The sequence below is a fragment of the Nestor notabilis genome, unplaced genomic scaffold, assembly GCF_000696875.1.
Source record: "Nestor notabilis isolate BGI_N333 unplaced genomic scaffold, ASM69687v1 scaffold14282, whole genome shotgun sequence".
NCBI lineage: Eukaryota > Metazoa > Chordata > Aves > Psittaciformes > Psittacidae > Nestor > Nestor notabilis.
The window spans coordinates 5490-19213 of NW_009919807.1; the positions used below are offsets into that span (position 1 = coordinate 5490).

The 13724-nt window shown below is 36.2% G+C and overlaps 1 protein-coding gene across 1 annotated transcript; it reads left to right on the plus strand.

Annotated features, from left to right (window-relative positions):
- Positions 1-6251: 6251 nt before the first annotated feature.
- LOC104402513 (serine/threonine-protein phosphatase 2A 56 kDa regulatory subunit gamma isoform) lies at positions 6252-13295 on the plus strand (the record flags this gene model as incomplete). The annotated part of the gene is made up of 4 exons (XM_010010404.1): positions 6252-6451; positions 12254-12364; positions 12972-13064; positions 13157-13295. Coding segments are annotated over 4 exons (543 nt in total), but the record flags the coding sequence as incomplete, so codon positions are not given.
- Between the last annotated feature and the right edge of the window lie 429 nt (positions 13296-13724).

Sequence of the window (13724 nt, forward strand, 5' to 3'; positions counted from 1 at the left end):
ATTCCAGCATCTTGCTCCTGCCTCCCCTCTCCCCACTTCTGTATCATGATTTATCCTAGTTTCATACACATGCTGTTATAGGTGAAATAAGTTTTTTATCTTAAGTGGAGTTACATGTTGATCCAGACTGCAGATCAGCATAGGAGCAATGGCAGTGCTGTTGCTTTGTTGAAAAATAAAGCTTGAATGTTCTCTACTAACCAGGACTTGTTTGCTTGGGGAAAAACAAAACAAAACTTTTTAAATAAAACCACTGCATGACTTAAATGTAAAAAAAAAAAAAAAAATAAAAAAAAAAACCCCAATGGAACTACTTGGAAATAAAGTAAAATGCAGCTTGCTTTTGAATTTTATCTAGAAAGCTTGCCACATATGTATGGTTTTAAGCATTGTTTTTAAACCTTAGTTTCTATCAATATATAGAGAAGTAGTTCTCATATTTTGGATGCCACTCTTTTGGGTGCGTTACCGAATGTGAAACAGCAGCAGTTAGAAAAGGTGCAGTTTCTCCAAATGCAGGAAAATGAAAAGCAGCTTTTATTTCCAATTATGAATTTCTGTTCTCTGAAGAACAGCCAAAAGGTATTTCTGGCAGCAGCTTAGTTCCTTGAAAGTTGGAGTGGACATAGCCTGTAATTACAGGTGTTTGTCATTTCCCCCCCTCTCCTGAATGCCTGGACTGCTACTGAGCATCATGGTGCTGCATAAAGGCAGCTGATGTGGATGAGGGTCATGCTTTGGAAGTTTGTGGACTGTACAGATTCTTTTGAGATTGGGATCTTTCTTGTGTATCTATCTACCATTTTCAGCTCACCTCCTAACTGTCCTTGAAGAAAACAACTTTGCTGTGATGATAGCTGGTTGGAATAAGTATTTTCTTGTAATCTTTAGGGAAGCTCTAAGTACCTGCAAAATATTTTTAATTATTGATCAAGAGTTGTTTGGGAGATATGAGGTTTGTTGTTGTAGATCAGACTGAAAGTCCATCTCACCTTCAGTGTCCTTTTTCTGGCAGGAAATACACTAAGTGTGTATATATATTTTTTTTAAAAAAAAAGCAGTTGAGAACTACTCTGTATGAATGTTTAGAGGTATAATGCATCGTAATTAGAGAAGACCTTAAACTTACAGCTCACTTCTTTTGGAGTGAGCCTGCGTTCTTTTGTGACACTTTACGTAGTTTACATGTGCATCTCTTTATTTTCAGTATTGAGATAAAGAGTGGAAGTTTGTTCCTCTTCTATGCTACTTAAAATGTTTATATATTGTGCTCTCTTGAGTCTAATACAAGCACTCCTGCTTTTACTGACCACAAATAGTGTTTTGTGGTAGAAGTTGTATGAGCTGTTCTTCCTGTCAGGACATGATCTAAAACCTTTAAACTTCTAGCTTCATTTCAGTTCCAATCTGTACTAGAAAACAGCTGTTTTGTGTGACATCTCTGGGTCACCTACTTACCCTGCCTTGCCTTTCATCTACTCAGTTTTTCAGTTACACCATTGCCATAGAAAAAGTGGCTGCTGCAAAAAAGATAGGGGATGGATCAATCATCAGTGCCCAGGGTTGACACAATTACAGTGCAAAACTAAAAAAATAATTTTTAGATTTGAAGGAACATAAAAAAATGTTACCCAGAGAACAATAAGTTCTCTACACTCCTGCAATTTGAAAATATTCATGTACCATACAATATTGAACACATGTTGAGGCACTTAAAAACTGAAGTTCAGTGTTTTCTGGTTTATTTCTACTTGATCTCTAATTTTCTAAAAGCAGATAAAATTTGTTTCAGTATGAAGACAGGAAAAATGTTGATTTGTTGGAATATAACTGTTCTTTAGCTCTGCTGTACATTAAAAAATGGTTTCTCGGCGTGCTCTAGTCTGTTGGTAGCTCCTGGGTACAGAATGATTACCATATCCTAGCTGAGAAGCAAGGACAGAGGGAGGATGGTTACCAGTGTGAACACGTTTAAAATAGAAGGGGCAGAGCTTCCATCTCTGTAGGCTGGTTGTGTAAGCCAATATAATGTCCTGGGCTCAGAAGGAAAGAAACTCTGAGAAACCTGAATAAACCAAATAGCTGATCGCTCAGGCCGAGAGGCTTACCTTGCTATCATAGTACCTACCTTCTTTTAATACTTTTTCTAGTGTATTTTTCTATCTTGCAAAAAGGACAGTAGGAAAACTATGTGGATTTAGGCATAAAATATGTCATTATAATATTTGTGTAAGTCTGTCAGGAATTGCTGGGAAACCAATCCAAATGTAAGACTGAAATTCTTTGAGATTCTGAAGAACTGTGCTCCTATTCCAGCAGAAGACCAGAAATAGTACTCATTTGAAGTATGATTCCTGATAGTGGTAAGTGTTGAATAAGAAGTCTTAGGATTATAATTGTGCTACTATTTAGAAACATTCTGTGAAAATGATGTAAATAGTGGCTAGCAAATGGAGGTGGTGAAGGTGTGTGGTTTGTCTCATTGTTTTGATTTTGTTTTAATTTTGCTTGGGAGGGATTGGTTTGTTTTGGTTTTTTTGTTCATTTGTACAAAAAACACTACTTAGTGAACAGCTCCAAATAATTCCAAATGGAATTATTGTAAGGAGTAGCTTCTGAATAACCATGGCCTTCTCATGGCTATTCAGGAATGGAGCACCAGTGTTGCTCAGTTATGGAAACTTCTTCCTAATGGCAATCTCTTCAAGTAAGCCAGTTAACTTCAGTAATTGGGAGTTGTGGGTTGTCGCTTAGTTGAAGTGCAAGGTAGTGTAGGAGTCACCATAGAGTTTACTGAAAGATCATAACCAGATAGTCACTGGCGTGTGGCTGAGGATGAACAACTTCTTGTGGCATCTGGAGCTCTTCTGCAGGTGTGCATACATTTTCTGCACAAAAATTACCATCTACTCAAGTCAGCTTCTTAGCCACCTTCTATTTTCTGTCATATTGAAATCATCCTTTCAAACCTTAAAAGGGATGATATTTATTTGATGGCAAGTACTCCAGATAAATACGAGATTTGAGGTCCAGGCACTTTGAAAGCTGTGGATTAACTCTCCTAAAGGGGAAAAAACAAACAACAAACCACAAACAAACAAAACACAGTTCCTTAGAAATATGTGAGGTTCTCGGTCTGCATGAAGAACATCTCTCTCAGCTAGAATAAGGATGACTAGGTACTTAAAATAGTTAAGCCACTTCAGAATAAATGGTGAGGGAGGTGGCTTGCCTTGTTAAGGGTGTTTCTTGACCCTCTTAGTTCTCAGTCTTTAACTTCTGAGATTAGTAGTAATTACAGCTTTAATGCTTCCTCTCCTTTCAGGTCAGTGTACTGTAAATCACTGTAATTGTATGTCCATTACTTGTATGTTTATAGTCTCTATTTAGGCTTTGGATCTGGAGGATACATTCATAGCACAGTATCCTGAAATGAAACTGTGTTGTTACACTTTCCATCTTACAGTTAATTGAGAAAAGGTAAGCACTTCATACATCTGAGACTTTGTACATCTAGGTCATAAATTTGGCTGACTTTCAGTATGCAAATTACTTGATTAAATACTCTTTTTCCAGGAGAAATCACTCATTGCTATAGTTTTCAATCCAAATAGACAAAAGTGTGTCTTAAAGTACCTTCAGTTTGTTCACAACACTGGACAGGAATTTTGGTTTACTTGCCAGAAAGCTGTTACTGTGCTTAGGGACACCTATCATTTACCACTTTCTTCCTGGTTCTCGAAGCCTTGACTGTCCCAGGTGGTTTGATGACACCGAGTTCTGTAGCTGGTTGTGGTTTATTTCGTGTAGGCTACAATTTTGATTCTGCATGCTCTCCAGGGCTATTACTTCAGAAGCTTTTATTCTGGAATTAATCTTCAGAGCAATTCTGTGTATGTAACTAAAAAAAAAAAAAAAAAAAAAACCGTGCCATTTTAAACCAAGTATGTCCTCCAGGTTTATTATAACAAAGTACCTTTGAAAGCAACTTCTCTTCATGAGGGAGGAGCTACTTCAGTTTTTGTTATCTTCGGAAGTTTGTCAGGCACTTAAAAGAGAGCAGCTCATTGTATTTAACTAATCAACTGGACTGTAGATAGGTCAGACATTCAGTTTATGTGATTGTACTCGCCTGTGTTAGCTTCTCAGTGCTCATATTCAGTAGCACTGCTGGAAATACTTTGGTGGTAGCTCTTGCTACTTGTTGAAGAAAATTTTAGGATTTTATAATACTCCAAGGAAAAAGAAAAGTCATCAACTAAAAGAAGTGGGTGTAAACTGCAGAACTATTTACAGAGGCAGTCTAGTCTTACTTTGATTTTAACATGCTATTAACGTCTTAGCAGTTCATATCTAACAATAAAATAGTCATTATGCAAAAACATAAAATGTGTTAATTTACGCATCTAAAATGTGGTGTGTTCACATTTCTTGTCTCTACCTTGGTGCTGTAGTTATGTAGCCATTTTAATTGGACACGAGTTTTGCTGCTGTCAAAATAGGTTACAGCGTTCTTTACCTCTAGCCAGTTAATTGTGTATTTCCCAAGTATTGAAAGTTAAGGTTCTGATCGTGAAAGGTTTTGCTGTGTATAATGATCTGTAATTTCACATGCATTAGTCATCTTCACTGCTTATGGGGATTACTTAAGCGAAAAATAAAGCACATTCAGAATTATGTGGCAGTGAGGCTAAGGCTCTGTAGAGTTTTTAAAAGGCATAACTTCTGTAACTGTTGAAATGTTAGCTATAGGCGATATATCAGTTTGTCAACACATGAATGTTTATAAATGGCAGTCTAATGACAGTTCTTTCTTAACAGTAACCTAAACTACATCTGTACTTGGGCTTGGTGATTTCGGCCTACTTTAGTTTCAAAATATAATCAGTGGGTTTATGTCGATGTGAGTATACTTAACTCTTTTGAAGCTTCGTTATTTTGGAAAATACTGAGGGCAAAAGTACAGCTGGCTTGCTTGCTTGTCAGTTGTTGATGAAGTTTGAAATGTGCAATCTGATTTCGCTTTACTTCGAAGTGCTACGTAATTAATTACAGAGGATCAGCAGGGAGGATTAAGGTGTAAAGCACATGAAGTGAAAATTGAGAGGTAATTTTTTTTATAACCCAGGTATCCTTGTCAAACAGTAAAAAATCGCACTGCAGAAAGACTGTGTAAGGCAAGGCAACCTTTGTCTCAAAGTTAGGTGTTTGTGTAACAATGATTCAGGCAATGAATTACAGTGTTACCAAGAGAGTACAATTTTTCTTATTACTATCTTTTTTTCCTCTATTCATTATAGGAGATGAGGGAGTCTGGTCTCTGGTCTCAGGGTGTTTGAAGCCTGTGAAATATTTTAAATAGGTACCATAGAAGAAGTCAAAATAGTTTCTTACCAGCTGCATCTGAGTGATGATTAAACAATCAGTAAATATCAAATGAGATATTATGTTGTTTTAAAATCTACTGGTATTCTTTTCATATCTTATATTAATCTTGGTTAAGTATGTTTTTTTCTAGAAGGCCAGTGTTGTTTAATTTTGCAGTGCTGGCCACAGTTAATCAGACTCCTGTGAGTGCTTAAATAGATAGATAATTAATGCAAGCCTAACTCTTGTACATGTGAAACAAACATTCAAAATAGTGTTACAAATTGACCAAGTAGTGGAGGATCTTGAGTGTGTTGCTCCAGTTTCTCTAACTATTTCTTGTGTTAGTGAGGTTTTAAAAAAATCCTGGATGTGGTTACTGCAGCCTGTTGTGTTATAGGGGGCACTTGATATAAAAATGGGCTTTGTGAGGTGGCAGCTCCCAGGTTTAAAAAGCGGCTCTGGTTTAAATCTAATGAAGCTAAAGATCTGCCTCTTTATCTCTAATATTGTAAAAAGAGGATTTATGCAATGTGACATAATATTCTTCCACAAACTGAGCTGTTTGGGGTATTCCTTGAGGTGTTTTTTTTCAGGTGTTTTTTGGTTTTGTTTTTTTTTTTTTTTTTTTTTTTTTTTTTTCAGTATCAATTCCTGGCGAAGGCAAGTATGTATGACTTGCAATTTTGTTAAATCATCCTGTCATGTACGGCATATTTTACTGTGGCTCATAACTCTGGACCATTATATTCCTGAAAGTTATTCGAAGATTCAGACAGTTTACTTTGTAGTCTTAAACACTGCTATGCCTGTGTCTTGGGCAAAGGGGAGTAGAGTGAAGTCTACTATAATATAACTTATAACCAATTATTTTCACTTTTCAGATGTTCCTCCTGCTGATCAAGAAAAGCTTTTTATCCAGAAGTTACGACAATGTTGTGTACTTTTTGACTTTGTTTCTGATCCACTAAGTGACCTAAAGTGGAAGGAAGTAAAACGAGCAGCTTTAAGTGAAATGGTAGAATATATCACACACAATCGCAATGTGATTACAGAACCTATTTACCCTGAAGTAGTACATATGGTAAGTCACTTAACAATGAGAACTATGTTGATCTCTTTAATTCATGGTTGCTTTTTTTATCTGTATCAATTTTAATAGTTATTTATAAAAATAGGAAGGGGAGTGAAATACATGTAACTGTTCAAAAAGCATGTAGATTGTGAAACTCAAAACCTGACAAAAAAGAATTAAGATCACCTGTGCAAGTTTTACAATCTTAATGTAATCTCATTCAGTGCCAGCAATTGATTTTCTCCTGTGTTTAAAGGTGAGAATAAGAGTCAGACTTTTAGTCCACAAGGATGGCAGATAAGGGTTCTGCTGGAACAAGCTATGTGAACAGTTCAGGCCTGTGCTGTTTCTCTTTTCTCACTATCCAGATCCTAGCCAGCCAGGCCTAGTCTGTTTTTCTGTTGGGCTTATGGCCAGCTCCTTCTCTGCAGTGGACTTGAAACTACAGGCGAGTCTTTAAGCTCTCATGGTGACTAGACACCAGTTGTGTGGAATAGCAGTTGAATTGAGGTCTGTAGCTGTTGTCTGCAGTACACTGTGAACAGAAAGCATCTTCTGAAAATCCTTCCAGCCCGCAAGAAACTCTTGATCATGTGTGACGTGATGTTTTTCCCAAGACTTTATAGCTTGATGTGATATATCAGGAGGTTGAGGAAACAGGGCATCTTTAACATGAATACAAACTTAGTAAAATTTTGAAGCCATCCTAACAATCGCATACTTTGAAGCTTCTTCAAAGATTCTGTGGATTTATAGTATGAAAGACATTGCTTATTCTGAAGACTGCTTATTCTCAAAGTCCTCGATAAATATTCGCTGAAACACAAGTTATTTTCATGAGAACTTCTGAGTATAGTAGGATTATGTATGACTGTAGATGTCAAACATGTACACAAAGCATTGAGGATGATTAATGAGGAGACATGGGATCATGGCTTTTTCCATGTCTTGATAGCTTGTATCTCTGGTTTTTGGTAATTGATTGCTTGTTTTGGAGTAATTGGCACTGATGAAACGGGAATTATGAAAGAGAATAAGCTTGCTGAGACTTCATTTAGGTAAAATGGAGTTCGAGTTCTTGAATATCTAAGTCGGATACAAGCATTTGCTCTGTGTAAGAAGTCTTAACTGCCCATAATTTCATAACTTTTGCCTTATGTGCCTGCATTATCTTCCATCAAACACTTATGGCCAGAATACATTTGGCTGAGGAGAATATAAGCTTTCTTTGCTTTCAGGTGCAGCTAGTGGTAATGAAGTCTGGACTGTGGTCAGTTTAATAAATCTTGGTGCAGAATTTGGCTGCTATTTTAATTGCTGCTGTTTTGCTGGGAGCATGCACCATGAGTTTGACAACTCTTTCGGTGAATTTAAAATGCTTTTTATGTGCAAGGTTCTGAAGGGCATGGAGTTCCCTTGCATGGGACTTACACAGCACTGCAGTAGGCTATGTAAGTCCCTGGACTAGTATTTTGAGGTTAAATTCAGATAGCAGGTTTTCTTAGGCTTCTTTTATGAAACAAGTTTGGGGTTTTTTGGTCATCTGTTCTGAAACAGCTATGTTGCTTCTGCAGTTACATGTTTATTTTGGGTGTTTTGCAGGTGTGAGGTTGTGTGTGGTTTCTTTTTCTTTCGTCTTTGGTCTAGGATAAGAAATGCTACTTTGAATAGAAGCTTACTACTTGTGATGCTATTTAGCTATTAGGGTGGCTTTATTCATGCAAATATAGAAGGCACAGACGTTCAGATTATATACATTGTCATTTAGAGCTGTTTGTGTCAGGCTTCACTCAGGTGCTCAGGAGAAGGGAGGAGAAAATGTGTAACAGTATCTCTGATGCTTAGTTGCTTGCAAATGTTCTCCAGGATTACACAAAAATAGGTCACCAGAAAAACAGGGTGCATAACTACCATTACAACAAACATATCTGTGAAGTGGTAAAAATGCAGGTTGCTTTTCCTTTTTCTTTCCACCATCCTCCTTAGTTACATCCTTTGGAGTCAAGTGTTGTCTTGTGCTAGTAACACAGAGAGAATTTTGGCACACTAGCCCAGTTTTCATAAAGACTCAAGCTTAATAAATTTGATGAGATGTTGTGGGGTTTGAGGTGGGGGTGGAGCTAGGGAGCTGATGTGTTTAAGCTACATTTACTCGGTATTTCTGGGGGAAATTTCATGTTTAATGGACAAGAGTTTCAGGGTTTTGTTGTGCCTTTACTGAGAGATGACGCACATTGATCTGAGCAGTTAGATGTTCTGTTGTTCAGAGCTATAAAAAACACTGCTTATGGAACAAATTATTGTACGGGTTTTTCCCTTTGGTATCCTGAAAAATAAAAAATATAAACTGTTGTACCTAGCACCCTATATGACCTGGCTTTTCTTTATAGCGAGAGCCTCAGACTTGCTCATCTATAGGCAGCTAATTATTCTTCCTTTTGCTTAAAAGCCTTAGCAAGTTTTACATTTCAAGTATAGTCTTCCTGGGTTTGTTTTCTTGGAAGACTATTGATTATTGTAAATTTTTGTTTTTAAACAAAGGTTGGAAGTTGTTAGTTGCTTGATGACTATGCTTTTTAAAAGGGGAACATAAAGATATTTCAGCTATACTTCTAATTCTCTGAAATAGTAATTACTCTGGTAGACCAGTCTCTCCCTGTATCAGACCTACATCTCAGGTGCAGAAATGAAGGAACGTTCTGAAGCATGAGGATGACTTTTCCTTTATGGGAATGTGATGTAAGCCTTGCAGATTTAGCTAATGCAGTTTCATACTGCCTCCCACTGTCTGCTTTGCCATCTGTCAGATGTGAGATGGCAGGGCAGCACATACATATGCTCTTTAGCCCTGCCAGTTAATAGGTAATTCACAGCATTATTTTAAACTGTGAATGGAGGTGTTAATGAGAAGAAGTCAGAATGTGAAGAGGGAAGGAAATGTGGCATTCTGATAATTTTCCCAGAATCCTATCAAAGATGGGTAGAATGCATTCCTCTGCAAAGTAGCGTCTTTAAACTGAGACAGCTTAATCTTTCCAAGCTCTTGAGTACTCTTCAAATGATCAGCAAGAAAGCATTGGTGCTATAAAAAAAAAAAAAAAAAAAAAAAAAAAAAAAGAAGAGTAAAACCTAGGAATAAAAATGTGTGTATGGCAGATGTAGTTATTAGCTGCAATGGAATTTGAGCGTAATAGCTTAACGAATACTGAAATTGAGGCATTAAGAGTAGATTTTAAATTTTATATTGGAGTAGACATTGCATTCTGAATAGCTACATTTTAAGTAAACTCAAACTTGTAAGGTTTAGGGTTGTTTTTAGTTTTTTTTTACTTTAATTGTGTATTACACGCTTCTTGACAGCATTAGGAACCTTTCAACTGATGAAATAAAGAAAACGTTCTTTTGAATCCTCAAATAAGACATTCAGTTCAGTGCAGGTTCCAATAGAGTTATTTTTTTTTCCTTTTTTTTTTTTTTCCCTATCCTAGCTGTTCCTGCAGATGTTCTTTACGGGCATGTTTGCTGAGCCAAGTATTGGCTTTCTTGAAAAGGCTCTGTAAATGTTTCTGCTGCTCCTGGTGTTACAACCTTTTGTGAAGAATTTTCTTTTTCCTGACAAATCAGCTTCTCTGCCCTGTTGTCTCTTACTTTGCCACACTTAGGAAATGTATTCTCCAGTTTTCTCCTAAATACTTGTAAAAAGGAAGGCACCTCCAATCTCTTACAGCACTAGACTATCAATAACAATGTATATGTTAACTCTTACCAGTACTTGTGGTACCTATTAAGGATGGAGTATATGTATGCCTTATGCTGACTCTCCATGCTGCCAGCTGCAGCTGACTTGATAAAATACATGTGGAGGATGTGCTCTCCATTCAGCCTACCCACCATTCTCATTGTGAGCAAATGTGTACCAAAATTTACTTTTAAATACCTTGATATTTCTATGAAGCACAAAATGAGCTGTGGATTTGAAAGCAGAATTTACTTCAGCGTTGTAAGAAGGAATAGACTTGAAAAGAGTTTCTTTATGGAGCCCAGTACACTCAATGGCTATGAAGGGCGAGGACAGTACACCACTTTTTCTATTTTGGCAGTCTTATCGGTTCTACAACATGTTCAAGCTGCTGAGAGACTGAGACATTTGTCTTAAAGGATCATTTTGAAGTTGTGGAGGTGGTTTGGGACCATATATTAATTTGAATTGATTTTTTTTTTTTTTTAATTCTATACAAAGATCAATTTAGACTGCTTGGTACTGGTTTGATAATGAGTAAGCAACAAAATAGAACAAAGTTTCTATTTGGTGCACTTACATGGCTAAAGAGATGACACTTTTTTACTTGCTCAGCAGTTTGGTTGTCTCCTATCAATGTCTGCCTTACCTAATACTATGGATTACAAGTGGAATTGAGGAATTAATCTCTTTTCAGTACTGACAGCTATTGCTGTCTTGCATATTACAGGTAAAGGTTTTGTTGGGTTTCTTACTGGCACACTCAGAAACCTGTCCCTCCCCAACTTGCTCAGTAAAGTTTTAATCATTAACTTCTCACAGTATGAGAACAACTATTTGAATCACTAGATAGTTGTTCCTTTCTTATCCACAGAGCAGCCAGCTGGTTTTGTTAGCTGTCATTACAGGTGGAGAATTTAAGGTACTGCAGGACTTTTAAATCTTTGCACCATTATAGGTAAGGTTACTCTTGAGAATGCGTGCTAAATTTATCCCAAAAATCACGTAAGATTTCTTTTTTTTTTCAGCCAACAAATGTGTTTTACTTTGCATTTGTGATTATATGCATTGTATACGCTGATATATATTTGATTAGTTCTGATTATTTTTTCAATAAAAAAGTTGCATGAATTTAGTGATGAGGTTGTTTTGACTAAAACAGGATCTCAAAGAAAAGGTTTCTGTCCATATGACAGGGAATGCGTGTTTTGTCTTTATTAGGGTCTTGGAAACTCTTCATGTTAAAGGGGTTTGTGAAGAGTACTACTTCAGTTCATATATAGCACGAATATGAGTCTAGACAAGCACTTGGAAACACAAAAATAATGTATCTCTGTGTGTATGTATCAACAACTTGAAAATCAATTCATCTTTGTAGTCTGCTCCACTTCCGCAAGGATGATGAGTGGTTTTCAGGGGTTTGAGAATGCAGACAAAGTGAAAGACGAAAGGATTGGGATATGCATTTCTATTACCTCAGTGTCCCCATGATGTCAGGTAGATGGACATGGTTTAAGAGAAATACCACTGGGGGGAAAATCTGGTTTTGAAGTGTTTCCCCATGTGTATCCTCATGGTGTGAAATGAAACTGATAATATTTTAGAGAACAGTTGTGGGTAATCTTTTTGCATCTCTGCTTCTGCTTTCCACTGTTGCTGGTTTGTTGCAAAGCCTTGTAAAGTGTGTGTGTATATATTTTTTTATGTTTGGCTTTTTTTAATATATATATATGGATATATATAAAACATACTTGTGTAAACATTTAATATATACTTGGGCTTTTTAAAATTGTGTGTGTGTGTGAAGACATCGTAGTGATACCCCACAAAATACATCCTGACAGGTCTGTGCTTTAGAGTACTGCATGGGAAAGTGTTCTCCAACGTAGAAATCTTTAACAAAGAATGTAGCTCATGGTTAAACAGCTAGGTTGCATAGCTTGTATTTTTGCAAATATTAATTAAAATAGTTCAAAAGAATTCTCGGTCAAAACCATCTGTGAAGTCTTTTTTTTTTTTTTTTTTTAATCATCCACTTGGTTCAGAGTTCTTAAAGGCACATATGATTTCAGTTTGCAGTTAATATGTTTCGAACATTACCACCATCTTCCAATCCAACGGGAGCAGAATTTGATCCAGAGGAAGATGAACCAACCTTAGAAGCTGCATGGCCTCATCTACAGGTATTTAATGAAGACTAGGACATCATAATCTTAACAGAATTCTTACAATAAAGTCATTGTTTCTTGGCTCAGAATTGTTTGTTATGCTTTTGTCTTAAGTCAATTACATTTCTCCACAATATTTAAAATATATTTCTTGAATTTAAACTGATGATTAAAAAAAACAACCCCAGTATATTGTAGATTAAAGGTTCATTGTGTCTTGTGGTGCAGATGTAACTGCTATGATTTTAAATGAGCTTCTGCTAGTCACTCTGAACATATGCTTTGAACTGACTCCCGCACGGCTTTAGCTTTCAGAGGTGCTGTGACAGAGGAAACAGAGAACGTTCAAAACACATACTTCTGGGAATGATGAATATTAGATTGCTGTATGTCATTTGAGTAGAATCTGGTGATGGAGCTCAGCAGAATTTCAATGTACTTTAAAGAAACCTAAGTTCTTGTACTTTGTCAGGAGAGCAAGAGCAAAGTTTTTACTGTGGTATATAAATAAAAACATAGTGAAGCTCTCAGCAACTTACTAGTAATTTTGGTAATTTGCTATTTATAAAATGATTCCTTATTTAAAAGACTAATATTATTTTTGGTTTGTTTTTCTTTTCAGCTTGTTTATGAGTTTTTCTTAAGGTTTTTAGAATCTCCAGATTTTCAACCCAATATAGCTAAGAAGTATATTGATCAGAAGTTTGTATTACAGGTGAGGTAAAAAAATAGTTTTTAACTTCAAGCACTAAATTATTTTTACAATGCATTAGATTCAGGTAAAGTGCATCTCTTCCCTTTTTGCAGCTTTTAGAGCTCTTTGACAGTGAAGATCCTCGTGAAAGAGATTTTCTTAAAACAACTCTTCACAGAATATATGGGAAATTCTTAGGCCTAAGAGCTTACATCCGGAAACAAATTAATAATATATTTTATAGGTATGTCAGTATCTTTGTATTATGGTGCATGTGATCACGTATACAACTAAAAGTACTCTAAAGTTTCTACCAAATACTGCTACATTTGGCAATAATTAGTGCTGGTCTGGGAGATCCAAATTAGGGTAGTCTTGCATACAGCATATATTTGGCAGCTGAAATTTGAGCTTGTGTGTGATTCAGTGGGTGGTTGGGTTATCTTTATCTGTAAAGCTTTTATTTCTTATTGCGTAGTAGTATTTGTATTACAGTAGAGCCTTAATAAAATGTAGTTCTTCATAATGTAAAAGTTGGGCTCAAGTTAAATGGCTGAGAGATTTAGAATTTGCTTGAAGGAACATATTTGCTGCCTTTTCTTTCCTCAGAACTGAAATGAACAATTTAGGGCTCATGAAATATTTTTTTAATTGTCATAGAATGAATGTGTGTATTATCCC